We start from the raw sequence: 23,138 nt of genomic DNA, 5'->3' as shown, positions 1-23,138 counted from the left end.
TCCTGCACTTTGTTTCACCTCGTGCCACATTTCACTCATCAAGACTTGGAGAAGTAAAAATGACACGCATGATGCGCAGCTGGTAGGGCAGACCGCTCCATCTGCGCCCATCAAGTAGCGCACACCCAGTGAAAGTTATGGCCACAGGGCACGAACACTGAGCACCTCACAGCTTCTACCATGACTCCCAATGCTAGCTCTGTTGTATGCTGCTCTTTTTTGTCCACATGCTCATCAAGGCTTCAAGAGCAACGATTTTCAGACTAAAATAGACTCCAACATATCTACAGAGTCCATTTTTCAACCGAAAGTTTGTTATTTCGGCCTATTACAGACGCAAGCAGGCATCACTTTCACAACCCTTCTCCTCCGTTGTGAAAGGCACAATCTTGGATTTACAAACGGAATTGGTGGGGACTGACAAAGTGAACAGAAAAAAGTGGCCTGGATAGGCTTGGCTCCATTGTTACCATTCGAGATAATGGGGACGGTCTCCGTTGCCATCGAGATGGCCTACAAAGAGCGCGTGCAGTACGAGAGGACAACAGCAGCGCTGCTTGGACAACGCCACCCATGCAAGCAAACGAAGTACAGGGGCGGAGGGAGGAGGCGTCTCCCCATGGGTTAGCTCTCCATCTCTGCGACTGTCCCATGCAAACTGACTGACGTGGCGCACTGTCTGGCATCGTGACGTGCGAGGGTGCAGACATGACACGACTATGGCTCAGATACAGTCTCATATTATCGCTTGTAGGCAGAACTGCACCACTGTACAATGTACAGCAATATGCTGCTCTTTAAATGGACACTGCATAATGTTCTTTTTTTACATCACTTGCAAAAATGTTAAAAATTTTGCACCTCTGCCTGCCAAGAAACACCAAAACAATAAAAGCGCCACCCTTCATTCATCAGCCACTATTTTATTTTACAACAGAATGCTAAATTCGGTCCAAGTTTTAATCAAAAATTGTGGTGGCTGCCGAGTGTAGAGAAGGCATTTTCAGCGAGACTGCCATCACCCAAATAGAGAGACTGCAAATACTTACATCAGTCAGCTGCAGTATTTCATTCATGGCCTTCTTCATGACAGCCACAAGGAGCTTCCAGTCTGTCTTGAGCTCCTTGGGGGAAATGCAAAGAACAGAATAAATGCAGTGCTTGAATAAAGGTACACCAATCAAACTAGGGGGCAGCAAAGATGGGTACTGCCATGAAACTATACTGCCAAAGTTTAGCTTAGGGACTGCCCCTATGAGAGACAAGCTAGCCGTGAGCTGCCCATCACCCATGCTGGCGGGGAATATGAGAACTCAGGCACACCAAGCAGTAATGGCAGTCTGCACAAAACCATGCAACTTGGCTGAGATACTGCACATGTGACAACACCCAAGGCCCCACAAAACGAAGCTCACATTACCATAAGCGCAAAGCTGCTGGGTGCACATGTTCAAGTGAGCAGAGCCAGGGGAAAAGGACTTACAACTGCTTTATCATTGGTTCAACCACATATTTAAAGCCACTCGCTTGCACAAGTGCACATGCATGCGACAATTATCAAAGTCCTTACAACCCAGACAAAAACTGCCACTCTTTGTCAGTGATGATATGCTAGCACATCCATTCTTTTTGACTAACAACGCTTCTGACAGTTTGCGCTCGTGCCTGGACCTTCAGCAGCCAATGATGGTATAGTGCTGTGAAGCTGAGCACTTTTGGCACTCTTTCCCATGTATGGCCAGGTTGCTCACCTAACTTCAGCCCTACCAGCACGTAAAAAAAAAAGCCTTCTGGCTTTCTCAGTTACCCTTGACACCTACCGAGAATGAACCTGTGAAGGAAGAAGTAGATGATTTGCTGCTACACAAGGTAGCACAATACGGTATGTTACGTCCAAATGACCAGAAAACAGCTGCTTAGCCGGAAAAGTACAATTTTTCTTTTTTCCCCCATCAAAGAAGAACTGTCAGTGCTAGATGGGCTACTGTTTCACGCTGGATGGGTCGTGCCTGTTTGTTCATGATGTCGCATCCTTTGCATCCACATGTTGTAACAACAGCTCGGAGAACAGTACTTGAGGCCCGGAATGGAGAATAAAGTTGAAGCTACAATTAGGAACTGTGCCATTTGCAAAGCATCAGATAAATCGGCAAAAACTAATGGCCCCATTGCAGCCAGTTCAGTGGCCTGAAAAGGCCTCGGGAGAAGCGTGTCAGGCTGATGAAGCAAGCACCTCTCGAGTGCATCGAAATAACGGGGCAGCTCTTGCCTCCTCGTCAATGCTGCCTTATTATAACCATACTCCGTTTCACACATAGCAGGCAATGCTGCCAAAGCTAGCGCGCGCCTGTTTGCACAGGCTAAGTCTGCACGCAAAAAGTAGCTCGCCATACAAACAAAACGAACACAAACATATTTTGTAGAGACAAATCTTAAGTGCAGTGACTGGCACCTCCTGGACACGTTTTACCTCTTGCCACACTTTTGTCCTGCGACTCGTCGAGATTTCGAGAAGCAAAAAGTACACGTGGCGGTATGATACGCGGTTGGTAGGGCGAATCGCTTCTACTAGATCTGCGCCCAAAAAGTAGTTCACTCTCCGTGAAAATTATGGCCAGGGAGCCGAACACTGAGCGCCTCACAGCTTTGACCGTGATTTTCAATGCTACCACATCTTTTTATACCGCTCTCTGTACTCGTCCAAACAATGACCGGAGTTTTGAGAAGAACGAATGATACCGTATTTACTCGCATAATAGGCGCACTCGCATAATAGGCGCACCCCTAGTTTGGGTGCGAAAAATCAGGTTTTTTTTATTTCCGCGCATAAAAGGCGCACCCCGAACTTGGCACTGTGATCAATACTGTATTTACACGATTGCAAGCCGACACCTCGCCACCCCCTGCTCCCCAACCTTTATTTTAACAAAGTTTTTGCTGAACTGACTACTAGTCCTGCTGCGGACCCACAGCACGTACAACGACATCGCGTAGAACAGCCGCACACAGTTTTCAGGGACTGCCGCACTTCTCGGCCACGTCGTATTTTCCGACCTGCCGCGCGGCGCGTGCATTCCGAAGGCTATTCCCGCGTGGGTCGTGGAGTTTCAGTGCGGCCCTTACACGGATCTTTTTTTTTTAAATATTTTCTTCGGGAAAACGGGGTGCAGCCCGTACACGAGTTCGTTTACTCGGTGTGTTCAATTTTGAGAGTCGAAAAATTTCCGGAAATTTTACCCCGCGTAATAGGCGCACCTCGAACTTTGAGCCGGATTTTCTGGAAAAAAAGTGCGCCTATTATGCGAGTAAATACGGTATGTGGCGGAGTAATACGGTTTTGCGGACGCACTACTTCAGCAGCCTCCGCAGCGTTGCCTGCTATGTATGAAACGGAGTATAGGCACTATCGTAATACCTTTCATGTCTCCTGGGTGGCAGGGAACAAAATTTGTGCCCCCACCCCTCTGCGCACGTCCAGGATCCCATGGATGGATCAAACGAAAAACCATGTGCGGCAGGAAGGCTTAGAAGAGGAAGTAGCGTGTTCAAGGACTACAGGGGGAGTATGGCGCAGTGACATGGTCTGCATCCTCAGACGCACAGTCACCTGCTGTGCATGTGCACCGGCCAACTTCCAAGGTATGTGACATAACAGCCTCTCCAACATTCTTCTCCATGAGATGGTTGGGGTGAGTGGCCAGCCATTTTGTTCTCATCCCGTGCGGCAAGCATGCGAGAAAGCCCCCCCCCCCCCCCCCCCCCCCCCCGAGAAATTTCACCTGAGGTCCAACCGCGCTGAATGGACGCGATAGACAACGGGGAAGAAAGAGGATGCGTTTGTACTGTTTTCCAGGCATTCTAAACTCTGACAAGGATGAGTTGCCCACTGGCCGCATTACAGAACACTATCTGATGACGGTCTCAAATCAGTCCCGATGTCTCACTCCTATTGGTCAGCCTGACCACACCGACTGTGACCAGGGTGGACCAATAGGAGCGGGGCTTTGAGACTGTTCAGACTGAGAGCGTTCAGTAATTTGTCCCCAGGTATTGTAGTTTTGCCACGTTTGGATTTACAACAGTCCCAAGTATTCCACTGCTCCGTTATATCAAGAAATCTAATAGGAACTGAATAACCAACATATTCTATTTGAAATTCCAAATATTTTTTAAATTTCATGTGGCCCACGATGTTTTTAAAGCAATCAGAGGGGCAAACTACCACATTCTCCATTTGATGCACACAACACAAATCACCAGCCTTTGCTTTTCATGATTTCATCCTTAAGTAAAAATAAAATAGCCTCTGTCTTCAACTGCAATTAGGAAATGGACAAGATATAGGCTGATGTCTGAAATGGGCTTTTTTATCTTGCACAGTACATTACATATAAACTTTGGATAGGCCAAACAAAAACTTGCGGCCTCAAAGGAAAGGGAATTAGTCAACTTTAATTCAAAGCTGCTAAACTAGAGAACAGATAAACACAGCTTCAAGCATCATCATCATCAGCCTGACTACGCCCACTGCAGGGCAGAGGCCTCTCCCATGTCTCTCCAATTAACCCTGTCCTTCGCCAGTTGCGGCCACCGTGTCCCCGCAAATTTCTTAATCTCATCCGCCCCCCTAACTTTATGCCGCACCCTGCTACGCTTGCCTTCTCTTGGAATCCACTCCGTTACCCTTAAGGACCAGCGGTTATCTTGCCTTCGCATTACATGCCCTGCCCAAGCCCATTTCTTCCTCTTGATTTCAACTAGGATGTCATTAACCAGCGTTTGTTCCCTCACCCACTCCGCCCGCTTTCGATCTCTTAACATTACACCTATCGCTTTTTTTTCCATAGCTCGCTTCGTTGTTCTTAACTTAAGCTGAGCCCTCTTTGTTAGCCTCCACGTTTCTGCCCCATAGGTGAGTACTACAGTGGAACCTCGATTATACGACGTTCAGGGGACCGCGCGAAACCGTCGTATAATCCGGGTGTCGTATAATCAAAAATCAAAGAATGCGGCCAGTGGCGCTTGGCCTTGCGCCGAAAACTGTTGACCGGCTTCAAGCCCGCGGCAAGTACGCCAATCAGATTAAAAAAGGCAAAACCCAGCATTTATTTGAAACAGATTTGCAAAAAAATCTTTATTACCGTTTAAAAAAAATCGGTAATTTTTTTTTTTTTGCACCTTTGCCCAACCTCGGCGCATCAACTTTCTTTCAAGGGCTGCCACGTCCGGCAGTAGGTCGCCAACATCGTCGCGCGCGCAAGCAAAGCGCCGGATGTTGTCGACGCTCTGCAACACGTCCGCGTAACTAGGAATGGGAGCGCAAACCTCTGCATCGTTGTCCACTTCCTCTTCGTCGGAAGTTTTATCGTGGGGCACAAGCATCCATTACTTCCATTACAAAAAGCGCCGTGGACGCCGCTGTCCTCGCTTGGGCGAGCGCGGCCTCGCCCGCTTATCTGTTTTTTCATCAGCGTCGGCTCCTGCGGACGCATCTGTTGCTGCGACCGACGCGCGTCTTATCTTTTCTCTTTATCTTTCCTCTGATCTTTTAACTCTCCTCTCAGCAGCGGTGGTGGCTTGGCTCACGCCAGTAGGCGGGCCCGTGCGCTTTCCTTTTCATCCTTCTCTCAGTCGCAACAACAACACGCAGGCCGCGCCTCCTTGGGACTCCGACTGCACAGGCTCGACGAAAAAGAGAGCAAGTGCACTTGGCGGCCTCGGCAACGCTCTCTTCCGCGCAAAAACGGGGGTGCTTAGATTCGCATGCAGTCTTTTTTTTTTTTCAGAATTTTTTTTCCGAAAATAGGGGGGTGCTTAGAATCGCGAAAATACGGCACATCCCGGCCTGCGTTTGCTGACGACCTTTTTTGACGGACGGTACGAGCCAGCCGTCGTACGAAGCGGGGTCCTAAAATTGCGTCGTATAACCGAGGTTTTTAATGCATTGTCTCTATGGGGGTTTTGCCGGGACCGCACAAATTCGTCGTAAAATGCGGGTCGTCGCATGACCGGGGGACGTATAATCGAGGTTCCACTGTATTAAGATACAGCTGTCGTAGACTTTTCTCCTGAGGGATATCGGTAAATTGCCATTCATGACCTGAGAGTACCTGCCATATGCGCTCCACCCCATTCTTATTCTAGTTACTTCCCTCTCATGATCCGGATCAGCGGAAGCAAAGCACTAAAATTATCTCTGCCCTGTAAAAAGTTAAGCCTAGTGTTATACTGAAATAAAACTGCACAGTGGATACAGATGGCATGCATAATAGCTGTACAAAATGGAGCCACTCTGTGCATCATGGCCACGACACTTACACTGGAGGTGAGTTCCTTGCGTACAGATACGCTGTTGTACGTGATTGCCACCGTCTCCACCAGAATGTGCACCGAGTGCTTCCCCATGACGGTGTTGCTCCCATCCGCCGGCACACAGCCCGGAGACACATTCTCCTTGGACGAGGCCCCCTTGCGGAGGAGCAGACAGTTCCTCCGCAGCACCTGGCAGATGGTCACCAAGAACCGGACTGCAACGCAAAAGGGGGACGACGCACAATGCTGGGCTGACTGAGCACGAGGACCAGAAAGAAAAATGGGACTTAATCTTGCTGGCCACAACAACCCTTCCCTAATAACACCTAGTGTAATAAGGGAGTAATTACTGACGTCCACCCGAGCGCAGCCATGCGGCTACAGAGGAAAGCTATACAGTGAAAGCTCGTTAATTCGAAACTCGATAATTCGAACTGCACCACTTGGTCCGGACAAGCTCCATACAGATCTGTGTATAAAAAGCCCGTTAATTCGAAAGCAGGTCGGTTCCGCTACGGATAATTCGAACTACGCACCGCCGCGTCTGGGTGGCTTGGCACACAGCACGTGGCCAAAAAAAAAAAAAAGAAGAAGCATCTCCGCATAGTCAGATGCTGCACACGTCCTAAACGGGGACAGAAGATGGAACCAGATAATAAACCCATGGAAGAGTGGTTAAAGTGCGGCGGCCGGTGGCACCGGAGGGTAAGGGTTGGCAGCCCGCGGTGGTGGCTGCCTACCCTCTTTTCTGCGCAACCTCCGAAACTTGCAAATACTCGTTATTTCGAGCCCTGTTAATTCAGAAATACGGATAAGTTCTGTCAGTGCGGTCCCAGCCAACGCCCATGAAAGGCTATGACTTCGGACGGACGAGCGAAGAACTTTTTTTTTCTTTGCGAGTGTCGTCGTCCATCCTTCCACTCATCAGCCGCCGACGGAAGCACGCGGTCAGCCACGATCATGACGCCGCATCGTTCGCTGCAAAAGGCGTTTGCTGCTGCTATCGCGGGTTCCTATGCTGCTATGGAAACGCCGTACGAACTCTCGTTTAGAAATGCTGCGCAAAATCTTTCACCGAAAAATAAAAATTGATAAAGATAGTTATTTGCTTGCACCGCATTTCAGGTCAAAGAGACTTGACCACGGATGGAAGATTAAAGAAATTAAATGCAAAACTAACACTTATCAAAATGCATTTTTTCCATCTATACCATTCATGACTGGAATCGCCTGCCCCATGAAATTGTTGAGTGCCGTTCCGAACCTATGTTCCGCGTGCTGCTGTCGGATGTGAGAGTGTGCAGTTGGTTTCTTTTGTACTTTCTCGTCATGCCTTGTTGTTTCTTCATATTCATTCATTTTGTACTAGCTGTGTCATGCCTTGCTTCCTTTTTTTCTGGCCTATTCTTCTGTTATGTATCCCCCCCCCCCCCCCCCTGCAACAATGCCTACAGGCGCTGCAGGTATTTCCAATAAAAAAACAAGTACCAAATAAACAGACCTCTGTGAACAATACGCACCGATGGGCAGCAAAGGCGCAATCTCGGTCAGGCAGTCGTAGAAGGTGCGGAAGGCGGCCGGGCTGAGGGAGTGCAGCAGCAGGCAGCGCTCCAGGTTCTGCCGCTGGTCGGCCTCCGGGTTGAAGTAGCAGTTGCGCAACAGGGTGGCCGCCTTCAGCGACAGCTCCGGCTTGCCCTCCGCCAACAGGGGCAGCAGCTCGTGCGGCTCCGCCACATCCCAGAACTGAAACGCACACCATTCCGACCACTGCTCAATGTCACACAAAGTAGATACGGTCTGTTGGGGTTTAACGTCCCGAAGCGACTCAGGCTATGAGGGACGCCGTAGTGCAGGGCTCCGGAAATGTCGACCACCTGGGGTTCTTCGACGTGCACTGACATCGCACAGCACACGGGCCTCTAGAATTTCGCCTCCATCGAAACTCAGCCGCCACGGCCGGGATCGAACCCGCGTCTTTGGAGTCAGCAGCCGAGCACCGCAACCACTGAGCCACTGCGGCGGGGCAGAAGTTTCTAGGACGTGTTCACGAAATCTCAGCATAATTTGGGCATCCCCTTTTTGAAGCCTTAATTGTAAGAGAAAACAGTGTGCAAATTATGCGAGTAGATATGGTAACTCCTTGTTGGCTTGCACAGCAGCAGCAGCAAGGGAACAAGAAATAAGCAAAACTGGACGTGAAACTCAAGACTAACATAAGCATAAATGTTTCATGCAGTAAAACTTCACTACAGCAAACATTTATTTGGAGGATAATTCAACAGAACGAAATAAAAGCTAGAATATGTTGGTCCATGTTTGGCTATGAGTTCAGATGAACAGGAATTTTGTAATTTGTGAGCGTTCAAGAGGTTCAAATAATTCAAATAGGGAAAATGCGGTGCGAATCAAATCGAACAGTGAATTCTCTTTGCAAAGTATTGAAATATTCGCACACCCCTTTTTTCTACCAGATGCTACTCATCACTATGCAAATATGTCATATTTTGAATTCCATGCTCACCTCTCACCCATTTTCCACCCATCACCCATTTTTCAGCTTCAAGTCATGCGCCTACTCTCTAGGTGAGTATCAAATGCACTTCCACTTGAAGTCTACTTTGTTGTAACAGGGCAACACCACTACTAACAAATTCCAACTTGTAATAATAATTCCAATTCAGTAACATTAAGTAGTCGAAAAAAAAAAATACTCAATGCTTTAGGGAGAAACAGGGCCCAACAACTGCTGGGCAGAGTACCTTGAATCCGGGTATCTGGCGTGCTTTCAACAAGAGGGAGACATAGGACAGCTGAACAGAATAGGCGTCCTCCAAGGAGTCCTTGTTCTTCCCAATCAGAACCTTCAGCAGGTTGTGGGTCAATGGATTGCGGACCATGTATTCCAGTCCCTGAAACAGAGATTCGAACCTACGAAGGTTGCAGGTAAAGCACCCCATGTTCTTTTCATTTCATTTCATTTATTGTTCCCTTAAAGGCCCGAAGGCATTACATAAGGGGGGGCACATATGGGTTTACAACGGCGATGATGGGAACATGCATAACAATAAAAAGAACAAACATACAAACAAACACAAATGGGGTTGTAGTCACATCAGGGTTTCCCAGCAGGTGATACATCATTCATTAGAGATATATGAAGCAATACTCGCTACAAAGAGCGCAGAAGTGATCAAGATCTATGTCACAGTGGTGGAACTGGCAACTGGCTTCTTGTAGCAGCTTTTGTAGCAGAAGAAATCGCAGTTTATAGCAGCAAGTTTTGTAGCAGGAAAAATGGCATTTTGTAGCAGAATTCGAGCTTTTGTAGCACAAAAAAAAAAAAAGCTTCGTACCAAAATTTCATGCCAAAAAACAGTTATTTTAAATAAAGAAGCTTTGTTGTATTTCTGGAACAGGCATTTGCTCAGACCTTTTTAGCAACCACAGCCATGCAAGAGCAAGCTTCAATCCCAAATGCAGTTTAAAGTGCTTGGTTCCTTAAAAAGAGCCGAAAATAAGCAAAACAAGAGGTTCTCCTAAAAACACTGCCGTTTTATTCAGAAGAGCGACATAACGAGATGCTCAACAGAACTATAAAAAATGATACCGTTCTTAAAACAAACTTTCAGGTACTATTTCTTGCCTTTTCTTGATCACTCCAGCTTAGACAGTGCCGCTGCGAGCTTTTCCTGTCCATTCTTCAGAAGGGCTTGTCCACTCTCAACGTCTGCAAAATGTTTAGACTTGACATCTTTTGTGAAAAGCAGCTCAGCATTGGTGATCATATTCCTGGTCAGTCTGATCTCTTCTTGTACCTTCTCTTCATTCTGACCTCTTTTCTGGGTGTCTTAGTCCTTTACATCACAGTCTTGTTTCGCTTGTTTTGCACGGTTCTCTTCTCCTGCATCCGCCTCCAACCGTTGCAGCTGACGCTTCCGCGATCCTTTCACCACTCTGATTAATCCTTTAATTAATTAATTAATTAATTAATTCACACAGGCAGTGCGCTGACAGCGGTCCCTTTGTTCACCTTCGGTTGCAAAGCAGCGATGGCGATGTGGCTGCCGGCAGATGCGTTGCCGGAAGTGTTGCCGGCAGACATCAGTTTTGGTTTCACGGAAATGAGTTTCGGTTTCGTTCTCGGCAGAGTTATTGGAGTTATTCAGAGATATTTCGGCGCAGGCGTGGCGCAAAAGTAGGCAAAAAAACCGATTTTGTAGCAGCATGTAGCAGGATTTCCCATTTGGCGCAGTTTGGCGCAATTGGCGCAGCAGTTCCACCACTGATGTCAGCATTCAGAATGGTGATGTAAACACCGATTAAAGCTTCTCCTCACAGGAGAGTGCACAGAAGCTCAATGATGACGTCACAGACTGTGAGGTTTCCCCATTTCTGTTAAGATTCCTACAAGCAATAATGCTCCTGCCTTCGGTGGCGTTCATTTTCTTCCACAGCAGGCGCTGGAAGTGTGCTTCACCACTTTCGTCACCTCACTGCTGCCTCTGTGACAGCGTCCTCCCAAACGTCCCTCCAAGTGAAAAACTTCATCCACTTCATTCAGTTGATTTAGTAAATAACCATAGACCAATCTCTGTTCTGCTCAAAACATAGTGACTGGCTAGTTGGTACTGCATACTGGAAAATTGCAGCGCACCAGTAACAACCCAATGGACATTGAACCTCCCCTGGACGTCCTGGGGACATTCAGGATGTCTTCAGGACGTCCAAAGGACGTTCAATGCCCATTGGGAAGGACGAGACGAGAAGGACGCAAACACAAGCGCTCCTTGTTACTGCTGCGCTGCAATTTTCCAACCTCTGTTCAGTCTGCATCTTCAAAAATAGCTGAGCATATCATTAACAAAGAATAACAGGGTTTTTAAATGTTCATGATACAATCGCAAAGGAGCAATTCGGAGTTTATACGAATAAATTGACGGAAACAGCTCTTGTGCGAATTAAAGAAGAAATTCTTGACAATATAGAGAATAAACTGTTTACACTAGGAATCATTTGCGCAAACTTCCATTCTATGGTATTGTGGTATAGCATTGTTGTTAATAAAAAGTTGATTAAGCAGCAGAGCGCAATACATAGTTATCAATAAAGTCAACTCAGAAACTGAACCCATAACATACGCAGTACCTCAGGGGCCTATTCTGTGTCATTTTTACGGTACATAAATGATTTGTTAGCATTCTGGGGCATAGAAATGTGGTCCTATATGCAGACGACACCAACATTTTCTTCTATGGGGTTAATGCATATGAAATATTCACAGAGGCGAATCTATGGCTAGAAAACCGTAGTATGTGGTTAAAGGCAAATAAACTAAATACACGAAAGACAAAGTACTTGTTATTCAAAGCTAAAGGAGCTGCTTGTCTATCAACTTCTGCCGCTGCAACTCCATGGGACATCTCTCCAACAAGTAGATACACAATAAAGGAGTCTCAAACATTTTGTGGAGACCCCATGTCTTAAGAAAAGCTGTTGGGACGGTAAATACACTAAGGTACCTCCAAAAGCAAAGCGACAAATTTACTGTGTTCACTCACATTTTACATACTCTCCTCTGGTGTGATCAACCACACCCGAGACAAACCTAAACTCACTGTTATCTTTATAGCACTACAGGCAATGTTCCTTTTACAGAAAGCATTTTTCCGTACTTCACCCGCCATAACATTCTGCCACTAAAACAGCTACAGTCGACGGCCAAAAATTCGGACGCCTGATTTTTCAGACATGCTTGATTATTCGGACTTTTTCGTGGCACCGTGACATGGCCCATAGAGCCAGTGTGTAAGAGCGCTTGAAATTTCGGACGCACCGCAACTGACCACTCGACTTTTCGGACCTCGTTCGCACTCGCCGTTAGTACCCAAGCCGCCATATAATGTGTACAGTGGAACCTCAACTCAAACTGCAAGAGAGATCGAAAACTTGATCAAACAAAAAGAAATTCAAGCTTAAAGGGAGCCTCTTAACTTGCGACGCTGAAATTGTGCGCGAGTCGGCACATAGTGCTCGCGTGTTTTCGAATTCATACTGTTCTGGAATGTCTTCCGCCGCACGAACTTGAAGCGTGGTCTGAGTTCACGTCATCTGTGCCGAGTCTTTCGTCCCGAATGCGGATTGCGAATACGATCGCGGAGCGTTTAATCGTGATTGAAGTGCGCTTTGGGCGCGCCGCCGGAGCAGATCGCAGCGGCCATGGTGCGCGCCGTTCGCGGAGGCCACACGTGCACACAGGAGCTTCCAAGTGCCGTCATGGATGGCGCCCGAGGCCGTGATCATCATCATCAACTTTTTTCTTTGCCGCGATTTTCCGTTAATCACATCAGTATCGCCGGCTCCAGCCTTTTGTGGTGTGTTAGCGCGTTCACCGTAATAGTTGCGATTGTGGCTTTCGCGTGCTGCCGCCGAGCTTCGCAGTTTTAGCGCGATGGGCAAGCACCTTAAGCTATACGGCTGGGAGTTTGCTCTCAAACACGGTAAGCGTGCGGCGGGCAGGAAATTTGTCGTGGCCGAGAAGTGCGTCCGGTGAAGGTGCAACCAAAAGAGAAGCACAGGCTGCAAAAAGCGCGCTTTCCGAGGCAAGCCGTGCGAGTTTCCCGGAAGAAGAGCTGCTCTTCTATGTGATGGAATTTCGGAACAACGGCTACGCGTTGACAGCGGACATGCTGAGCGGCTTCTTTCGGGATGAGCGTGCACCAAAGCACAGCACCAGCTCAGAGTCTGAAGACTCTGCGATTGACGACAGAACATAGAGTAAATGCCACTCATTCCCTGGTTGGTGTGTTTTTACTTAAAAAAAATTTTTTTTCACACATCGCGTGTATGGGCCGCACCCCAAAAATTGGCCCTCGAATCTGGAAAAAAAAAGTGCCGCCCTTATATGCGTTTATATGGTATGTCGCGCGGCGAAATATAGTCATGAGGAGCCTTAGAATGTGTGCAATACAATTAGCCGCTTTCTCTGGCATACTGCTAATAAGTTCGTGATTTTTTCGGTGAAATTTGATTTTCAGAACTGCCCGATTTTTCGGTCGTTTTCGCGGTCCCTAGAGAGTCCGAAAAATTGGTCGTCAACTGTATTTAAACTTAACCCTACACAGGCAGAAAATAAACTGAACGTCATTTGAAGAAAAATATCCTGTTAAGCAGACCCCATATGAACTAACACAGAATGTGATGGTTAAGGCCAAATCACGTACAAATTATGGTCTACAGAGGTTAACATCACCAATTCCAGAACTCCTAAATAAAATACCCCAATATGCAGAGCCTCCTGCAGAATAAAGCCTCTTCAACACAATTTAAGAAACAAGCAAAAAGCAATATTTCTTTCAGAGTTTGCGAGCTCAGAAATTACTGCTTAAGAGGGTTACTGCACCCGCTGATATTATCATGGATTCGCAGTTTCCTAACTAATCGTTCGCAATACACCGTCATCGACAACCATCCTTCTACCGTTACATAAGTTACCTCCGGAGTGCCTCAGGGCTCAGTTCTTGGGCCGCTCCTGTTTCTTGTCTTTATCAATGACCTTCCTGCTGGCATTTCATCATCCATCCGTTTGTTCGCAGATGATTGCGTTCTTTACCGCCGTGTTAGCACTACGAACGACCAGTCATTGCTGCAGGACGACCTGAACTTGATACAAAGTTGGTGCTCTACCTGGCTCATGAAATTGAATGAAACTAAATGCAAGTTTATGCACGTGTCCCGTAAACGATCTAACCTGCACTTTTCATACTCGCTAAACAGGACCGCGCTATCTGAAGTTGAATCCTACAGATACCTCAGCATAGAAATAACAAGTAATCTTAACTGGTCGAAGCACATTACGTCCCTGGCTGCTAGCGTTTCTAAATCACTAGGATTCATCAGACGATCGCTCACATTTTCTCCCCCTAAGGTTAGACTAATCGCATACGAAACTTTCATCCGCACTAAACTTGAATATGCATCGAGCATTTGGAATCCCCATCAAGAGTATTTAGCACATATGTTAGAGGCCATTCAAAATCGAGCTGCTCGGTTCATAACATCAAATTATGATTCTTGGTCGAGTGTTACTAATATCAAATCCTCCGTTGGTTTACCTTCCTTGGCATCCCGTCGTAAGATAGCAAGGCTCTGTCTATTTCATAAACTTTATTATAATTTTCCCCAACTGCGTGAGAGCCTAATTTTGCCCCCTTTAAGATCATCGCGACGTTTGTTTAATTGCCGTAGTATTCAACGCATTCATGGTTCAACCAATGCGTTCAATTCCTCGTTCTTGCCAGCGGCCATAGCCGAGTGGAATGTCCTTCCTGACAGTGTTGTGAATGAAGTTAATTCCCTAAAATTTAAACAGATGTTAATTGATTTATTCCCCAAATGATTCCCGTTGAAGGCCCTTTTTCTTTTTCTTTTCTTTTTTTTTCTTTCTTTTTCTTGTGTTTACCTACTTACTCGCTTGTTTTTATTTTGAAGTGTTCACAGCTGTATCTACATGTGTCTAAGTTTATGTTCCAACTTTGTTCTTTGTGACTTGATTACTGTTCGACCCCCCCCCCCCTTATGTAATGCCCCCTGGGGCCCTTAAGGGTAAATAAATGATGATGATGAAGAGGGTTAACTGCTGGGCTAGTTGGTTTTCAGACATAATAAATTACTTTTAGTGCAACGGGGACACAACACAAGAAAGACAACACGGGCGCTTACTCCAACTGTTTAATCAAGAGACAGCATACGAAATATATAGCATACGAAATATAGAAATATATATACGAAATATATATAGACTACAAATAAATAGTCTTTGTTGTGTCCCCGTTGCGCTAAGTCATTTATAATTACTGCTTACTCCATCCTTTTATATCAGCCTGGTGCCCTGCTGCTACTTTAATTTCATTTAGTGCAAAACCGCTGTTCCACTGTAAAAAACAGTGTTTAATGTGTAATATTTCCCCTACAGGTACCCATTCCGCCTGGCAGTTAGACATCGCAAATAGACGGTTGATTGTTACAACTATTTTTGACTATACTGTGTCTGAATGACATCGGAATGATGTCAGATTATGTTGCTGCGAATGCTGCCAGGGTGGCACATAGCCACGTCAGGCTCTTTTCCAGCCTCCCGAGGCAATCTGTTCATGAAATGCCTCTCATTAAAAAAAAAGAAAGGAAAACATTAGCAATACTATGGAAGACAATATTAGCAAAAAAAAAAAATTCCATCGCCATCTTTCTACACATCTTGGAAAAGATACATGCAGCCTAATTGTGATCCAGCGATTCGCAGAGTGCACCATTAAGTCTCAAGCAATATAATTTGGACACAAAAAAGAACTCTTCTGTCGCGTTCCATCAACCTTTCACGTTAAACCCGAGTCAAGTAGAGGGCGCTTTTAAAAGGCACCCAGAATCTCGCTCATTCCCCTTTGGTCCTGTCAACGGCACGAGTTCAACAAGCCGTGACAAACTCCACACAATTTGACAGTCCCCTTCGACTTCACATCACCATCTCACCTTATTAACCTGAACTCTTGATTCAACACAGTTCATGTCCACAGCACTTTTTCTCATCAAGTCGTTTGCGAGCTCCTGTCGTTCCTGTAAGAATAAAGCCACACGATATTGCGCTGGAACACCACCACAAGTGACCAAACAAGGCATTACTCACGTAAAGGGAAATCATTTCAAAGAAATCAGTGAACACTCTGAACACGCCTTTGACTGCCATCACTCGCACCTCTGGACATGGGTCAGCCAGAAGGCTCTGCAGAACAGAAAAGATAATACAGACTTGCACCGGTTACAAAACAAACAAACAAACAAACAAAAGATGTCAGCATGCTAGGTGTGTCCAAATATGTGTCGCATCAAAACAGCCAGAAACACTGCCCTGCAGTGAGAAGATATGGTGTGCTGCCATGAAACAAGCTCATGTTGAAAAGTGGCATTGGTTTCTTTTTTTTTTATTCTTTTTCTCTCTTCCGTAGCAAAGAATACCCTTCTCCTCATTTCTGCCACCGATATCAGTTGAAAACACGCAACTGTTCAAGCCAACACAGCACTGGCAAGAGCACATTTCATCACTCTCTCCTCGACATCTGTGAGTAACATTTCAAAGGGTCGCCACGGCTCGCAGTCACAGCGGAAAATGGTCCCAACCAAAGACCGCAGAAATTTTTTCAAACTGAATCCTGCGGAAAACCTCATCCAAGAATTGCCCTTAACGGGAGTCTGCAGTTACTGAGCTCTGTGTTCCCATAAATATCGTACAAACTTATATTTTCCAGGTGCCACCCATCAACAAAGAGTATTTATTCTTCAATTATCCAGTCCAGAATGGAGTCCGGCCCAGCCACCACTGCCACCCTTACGCAAGATCATATGGTTTTTACACACTGCACTTTAAATGATAGAGCAACCACTCTGCGCTTGTTGTGTTATCTTCTTGTCCTTGTCTTTTTGTGCGCAGTACCCCCCCTTGTATTCACCATAGAGCAACCACTCTGTGCTGCGAACAATTCTGCAGTAGAAGCATCTGGATTAACCTTTCCAATGCTTAGATGTGCACCAAACACTCTGCAAACAGGTGTTTCTTGCATTCCTGCTCTCCCGAAATGGTTTCGTTTGGTTTATTGGGGTTTCACGTCCCAGAGCGACTCAGGCTATGAGGGACGTCGTAGTGGAGGGCTCCGGAAATTTCGACCACCTGGGGTTCTTTAATGTGCACTGACATCGCACAGTACACGGGCCTCTGGTATTTCGCCTCCATTGAAATTCAGCCGCCGCGGCCGTTATCGCACCCGCGTCTTTCGGGTCAGCAGCCAAGCACCGAAACCACTGAGCCACCGCGGCGGGGCACGAGAGTGAACTTCTACACCACCGAGGACAGGAAGAAGAAGAAGCATAACCAGAAAGAAGTCTTTGCAAAGCAAGGTTTTTGAAGAGTGGGCTAGGGAGGAACTCACATGCATCGTTTGATAGTGTGCCACCAGTTCATCTTCCCGCCGAACAATCTGAGTGTTCTCCAGAAGTGGGAAGGAGTCAAAAAAGATTTTGGCTGCATTGTGGCGCACCCTGAAGTGGAGAGCCTGCATCACGAGAAAAGAAGCAAGGGACACATTACACACACACACACAAAAAGTAGGGGTGAGTGAACATTCAAAATTTCGAATATGAATCGAATATGTTTGATATCCGGTACATATTCGAGAATTTCCGAATGCAGAGAAAGTGCGTTAATTCAAACCTCGTTCATTCGAATTTTGGGGCAACTCCAACTGTGCAACTTGGTCCGACCACACTCCATTGGAGTCGATGTAAAATACAGCCCATTCATTCGAATGTGGATGTGTTGCACCACAAATTGTTCACACTAAGAGGCGCGGCTGTGTAGCCTCTCTGGAGGAGAAGATGTAAAGAGGGCAAAACGGGGCAACTATGCTTGACCTCTCTCTGGTTTGTACCCGGCTGTTGCATTAGCTTTTGTCGTTGAGCAATGGATGACAAAACCAGCATCTCCAGCACTCCGAAATTGTAGTTTTTGCAGATGTATGAGCAGAGTCTTTTCTTCTGGTACCCCTAGTGCCCCCGTTGCATGCGATTGGTTGCAACCATAGCGGTCAACCTACGCAGTGTGCCACGGCATAGTGCCTAGTCTGAACGATGCCAAGCCAAGCGACAATACCCAGCTGAGACTCTCAACGCGTATTTTGCTGCTGTAATTTTAAATGCAGACAATCTTAGCCCTGCATTCCCCAAACACAAGCGGCTGAACCTCTTCATTACGGAACAAGGCATTTTTTCATCACTGCTAAATTTAGACAGAGTCTGCCAGTCCGGACGACATACTCAACAACTTTCAATTTAGATACACGGAATGGTGCTCAAAGTATCTGCTCATGATATTCAACGAGAGTCCAGAAAAAAAAAAAGCTACCATTCCCAATGATAGGAAAATGGCCAAGGTCATCCCCATTCACAAGTCTGGAGACAGGGCTAGTGTTATAGCACCCGGCGACGCTATAAAGCGCCTGCGCTAAGGTCGGCGTTACAGAGCGCGCTAGAAGAAAATAAAGGTGGACAGCACGTGCTCGGAGCGCACGCCCGGCACGGGCTGTTCGGAACTAGAAGCCTGCCACGCTGGTCTTCTTGCTCTGGTGCTCCGCTGCGACCCCGCAAAACCCTCAACAGTGGTGACCCGGCGAACCGTGCCTTCTATCCCAGCGGCGTCCTAGCATGGCGTACTGGCAGCACCCAAGTTTCGACCCGCCGCTCCCGGCGTTCCGGCCTGCAGGCGTCGGCGGGTGGTTCGCCCAACTGGAGGCTGCGATGTACCTGAACAGTATCACCATCCAGCCGTTTAAACACGCAGTCCTTTGCGACATCCTCCCGCCCAACCTCCTGCGTCGCCTCACCTACTCTGCCTTCGGCTGCCGGCCATACGATGAGCTGCGTGCGGCCGTCTTGGCTGACTTCGGCGCCTACTATGTTCCGCCGCCGCTCTACGACGCAGCGGACCCGTTTTCGCCGCCGCCAGCCTCTGGCCCTGCACCGGCCTCACCCGCGCCCACTCAGCCTTCATCAGAACCCGGCCCGCCTCAGCAGCCCCTCGCCGCCACTCCTGCACAGCCTTTCCAGCCCGGCCATCCCTCTCGACGCCACACCAGGTGGGATCCGCTCGAGCTTCGCCTCGCGTCCTGCTCCCACTACTCTCCTAGCCACGTTTCTGGCCAGAGCCTCCTGCAGCTAAGGACGACTCTCAGCCGTGCCGAGGCTTCCGGCATCTCCATCTACCTCGTCACTACCGCCAACAGCTCTGCAGGCCTCTGCTGCGAGGTTGAAGCCGCCGCCCGCTGATGCTAAAGAGCCCTCGACAACGACCAAGCCTGCTTGTCACACTCCCAGCCCCTCAGAAGGTCCGCAGAGCACTAATTGTCATCAGGAGCAGGACGAGAAGGCCAACCCGGTGACAGCAGTAACAAGCATGGCGGTTGCCACCAGCCCCACTTTGCCTGAAAAGGTTCCTGACCCGGTGTCAGGAACCTGCCACTAGAAGCCTGCCACGCTGGTCTTCTTGCTCTGGTGCTCCGCTGCGACCCCGCAAAATCCTCAACAATGTCATTTAACTATAGGCCCGTTACACTCCCATGCACCGTTAGCAAGGTGATGGAACACTTCATTTTTAATTAAGTACATAAGCAGTTTTCTGGAAAATAATAATTGCTTTTCTGAGGGACAGCATGGTTTTCGACATGGCCTATCCACGGTTACACAACTACTGCACACTACTGATGATCTCACGGCAGCTTTGGATGGGGGTGGGATCAGTGTGCAGTCCTCATCTAAGCGAGAACAAAACAGCTACCGACTTTAGCGTAAAAAAACTGAAACCCATCTTTATCTGCCCATTCACTTGTATCTGTCTCTCTGCTACGTCTGAGGATGTGCAGGCTATTTGAAGGTCATTAACACAGACTGAATACAAGATGAACTTCAAGATTAGTTTACTTTAGTTATGGAATCCATTTTTGTCATAAATAAGGTCGTGCTTAATATACATCCCCGAGGTACTTCATTTTCCTGAATGTAGTTCCTTGAGAGACTTGCGCCCAGGCGTACATGAAAAGAACGGTTGGAAAGGAAGTCATTCAGGCAGCACAACATCCTGCCATGGACACGCAGGTCCTCAAACCTCCACGTTGCATCATATGCTCTCTCCATGCCGAAGAGCAAGGCAAGACAGTGCTGTTGGTGTATAAATAAAGCTTCTCTGATTGTGTTTTTGAGACGAAATAGATGGCCAGTTGTTGAGCATGCCTTTCTAAAACCACATTGAAGGATGTCAAGAAGTTTGCGACAAAAATTAAGTCTTATATTCAGGACACTTTCAAAAGACTGGGCGAGCCAGCTTGTAAGTGCTACTGGCCTATAGCTACTAGGGGAAGTTGGTGGTTTTCCAGGTTTCAGGAATGGCCCTACATCGGCTCTCTTCCACTCCTTAGGTACTTTTCCTTCTATGAATATTCTGTTAATGAAATTTAAGAGTGCCTCTACGCCAGGCTGGGAAAGATGGGCAAGCATTTCATAGTGTATCTGGTCGGGCCCTGGGGCAGTTTTTTTGCTGCTCTATTGATTTCTTTGAGAGTAATTAACTTGTTTTATTCTTGGTTCGCACCTCCACTTGTTGGAAGTCTTTTTTTTTTCGGCTATATTTTTGTATTTCAAAACTTACTGCGTACAGTGAGACGAACTGGGAACTGCCGCGAAGTGTTTGTGTTCCAGGTGTTATCAGAAGAGGATCTGTGAACGGTGAGAAGCTGCCATCTGATTTCTGAACCTGGTCCCACACTGTCTTTGATGTTATCTGACTATTTATATATGAAACATAACCGTGCCAGGAGGCACTGTGACAGACGTACCGAGCTTTCACTCTTGCCTTTTTAAAATGTACGAGGTTCTCCTGTGTGGGGCACCGCGAAATATACCCCAAGCTTTATTTTGCTGCCTTTTCGCTCCCCTGTGTCCACCACACTTTGTGATTTTGTCGCACTGCTCCTGAAGATTGAAGAATCGCTAAGTGTGCAGAAGTTATGATACAATTCGTGAACTTTTCATTTATCTGATCGATGCTGAAATTTTCCAAAACTATTTCTTCTAAAATGGCTTTTGATGTAAAAAATTGCCACGCTGCTAAATGAAGCTTCCTTGTGTTGGGATGATTTCTGGTGGAGAAGTGAAACTGATTAGTACAGGGAGGTGACCGCAGCCATATGGGTTGTCGAGAACATCCCAGTTGAAGTTGCCAAAAACAGAAGGTGAACTAAAAGACAAATCTCATCAGCTCATTCTCCCCGAGGTAGGGGAGCAGTATGTGGCCTCTTCCATATTTGAAAGACATACACTATTTGTGAGGATGAAATCTTCAATCATTTGTTGGCCCCTAGAGTGGCAGCGTTCCCTTCCCCAAAATGGGGAACGAGCGTTAAAATATGCAACTACCAGATACGGCTCCGGCAGTTCACTGATTAGGCCTTCTAAACACAAACAGGCCTTGAAACGTACAGTCTGCAGAGCGCTCACCTCCACATGTTGGATATGGTTCCCTTCTCATCTATGCGTCTCCCTGGACCTGTGTGCTAGCATGGTACTACTCACTGGGCACCACTCTGGCTGTTGCCATCCATGGACAACAGGACACCTATCAACCCGTTTTCACAGCTTTCACTATTACGCTCGCCTCCTCTTGCGACATTCACGCAAGATTTAAATCTCAAAGTGAAAAACCAACCTGTGCTGCACACTCAATACAGGGGGGGACAATGAATAGCCAGGCCACACTTGCCCTCGCAAAAGTGGGAACACAAGCCAGCCGAGCTCTCACCTTGAGGCCCCGCCACAGAATGGGCAGGTAGCATCTGCACAGCATCACAGCCACGGGTCTGTCCTTGCGTGCAGCATGCAGCACCTTCAGGAACTGCAGAGAAAAAACAGAAGAGCAGGCTTCCACAAGGTGCCTATTACGGACTGCACTCTTCTGTGCTCGCCCCATTAGCTGCACTACACACAGGGCAAATACAAGGGAGAAATCCCCACAGGTCCAAGAGCTAAAGATGACTGGCGTTGAGAGGCATGGGTGCAGAATATCGAGTGGCTAAGGAAGAAAACCTTGCCCCTTGTGAGAGGCACTGCACCAAAGTCCTTTCACTGCTTGAATGGTAGTAGCAGGCAGCAAGGCTTGCAGAAACATTCTTGCCGCAGCTACGCATTAAAGGGGCCCTAATAATGCTGCGGTGTGCCTAGGATGTTAAAGGACGCTACTACACAAATATCCTCCAGCAAGAATTTTTTTGAATGCATTTTGTGGAAGCTGAGTTATCTATGGTTAAAAGTTTTCATGCCTTTCTCTCTCCTCTCGTCACTTTTGTTGGTGCTCCCCTGCCGGCCCCACCCACCCGGCCCCTCCGACGCATGCTGGAGTTCCCCCGAGGTGTAGAAGTGAGAATTTTTAAAAATACATTGTGAATGATCAGCTCGCTTTTGAGGTCCTGTATGTGGCATGAATGCTCGGTGGCCTACATAATGCAACTGTATGTATAGCCAACCTCAAACACCCTTTTCAGGGACCCTTTAAGCACTTCATTACACATTAATCGTGCAGTCAGAATGGTATGCTCCTTTTTTTAATGCCACGGTGCTCATGCAGAAATACACAAGAACAAACATTACGTCCACCCGAGCGCAGCCATACGGCTACAAAAGAAAGCTAACAGCTTTCTGGAAGCGGTGGTCCCGGGTTCGAACCCCGGACCAGGATGAACTAACTGCCAAGTTTCTGAGAAAGCTGTTTAGCTTTCCTTTGTAGCCGTATGGCTGCGCTCGGGTGGACGTCAGTTAGTAATTACTCTTTATTATAACTGTCTAGTTACACTATGTTCTCCCAAACTTGCCCCGTTTCCCCATTTCAGCCGAGCAAGGACCTGGATGTCAAGACCAACGCTGTTTGCGGATGTTTTTGCCATGCGCATTTCCAGCGTGCCCTGCACAGCATGGGATGACCTGCGCAAATCCTATTCGCTCCTCTGTTTTCATTACGCGGGGTGACAACGGGCACAGCCAGCATGATATGCAGCATGCCTACGTTCACAAAGGATAACACGCGGATTTTGTTCCAAGTAAACACCAAGTTTTGGCGCAGACTTGACACGGATTACTCGTATTTTGTAATAATGTAGCAGCTGCTACATGTAATAATGTAGCACCTTTGCATTTTGGCGTAGTTTGGCGCAATTGGTGCAGCAATCAAATCACTGCATCTT

General features: G+C 47.2%; 1 protein-coding gene across 2 annotated transcripts in view; it reads right to left on the bottom strand.

Moving 5' to 3' along the window:
• The window catches only part of LOC149326015 (condensin-2 complex subunit G2-like), an 88,672-nt gene that overhangs the window by 30,351 nt on the left and 35,183 nt on the right, over nt 1-23,138 (bottom strand). For both annotated transcript variants that reach the window (XM_089565140.1, XM_089565141.1), the window contains exons 9-16: nt 21,704-21,796; nt 17,289-17,411; nt 15,992-16,087; nt 15,838-15,921; nt 9,072-9,221; nt 7,833-8,055; nt 6,319-6,527; nt 1,050-1,124 (exon numbers count right to left, since the gene is read on the bottom strand). In XM_089565140.1, the coding sequence (XP_089421266.1) occupies nt 1,050-1,124; nt 6,319-6,527; nt 7,833-8,055; nt 9,072-9,221; nt 15,838-15,921; nt 15,992-16,087; nt 17,289-17,411; nt 21,704-21,796 (1,053 nt within the window). The remainder of the gene's footprint in view (nt 1-1,049; nt 1,125-6,318; nt 6,528-7,832; nt 8,056-9,071; nt 9,222-15,837; nt 15,922-15,991; nt 16,088-17,288; nt 17,412-21,703; nt 21,797-23,138) is intronic.

The sequence above is a fragment of the Amblyomma mixtum genome, chromosome 10, assembly GCF_055824585.1.
Source record: "Amblyomma mixtum isolate Tamu chromosome 10, ASM5582458v1, whole genome shotgun sequence".
In the NCBI taxonomy this organism is placed as follows: Eukaryota; Metazoa; Arthropoda; class Arachnida; order Ixodida; family Ixodidae; genus Amblyomma; species Amblyomma mixtum.
This window is presented reverse-complemented; position numbering and strand designations above follow the sequence as displayed.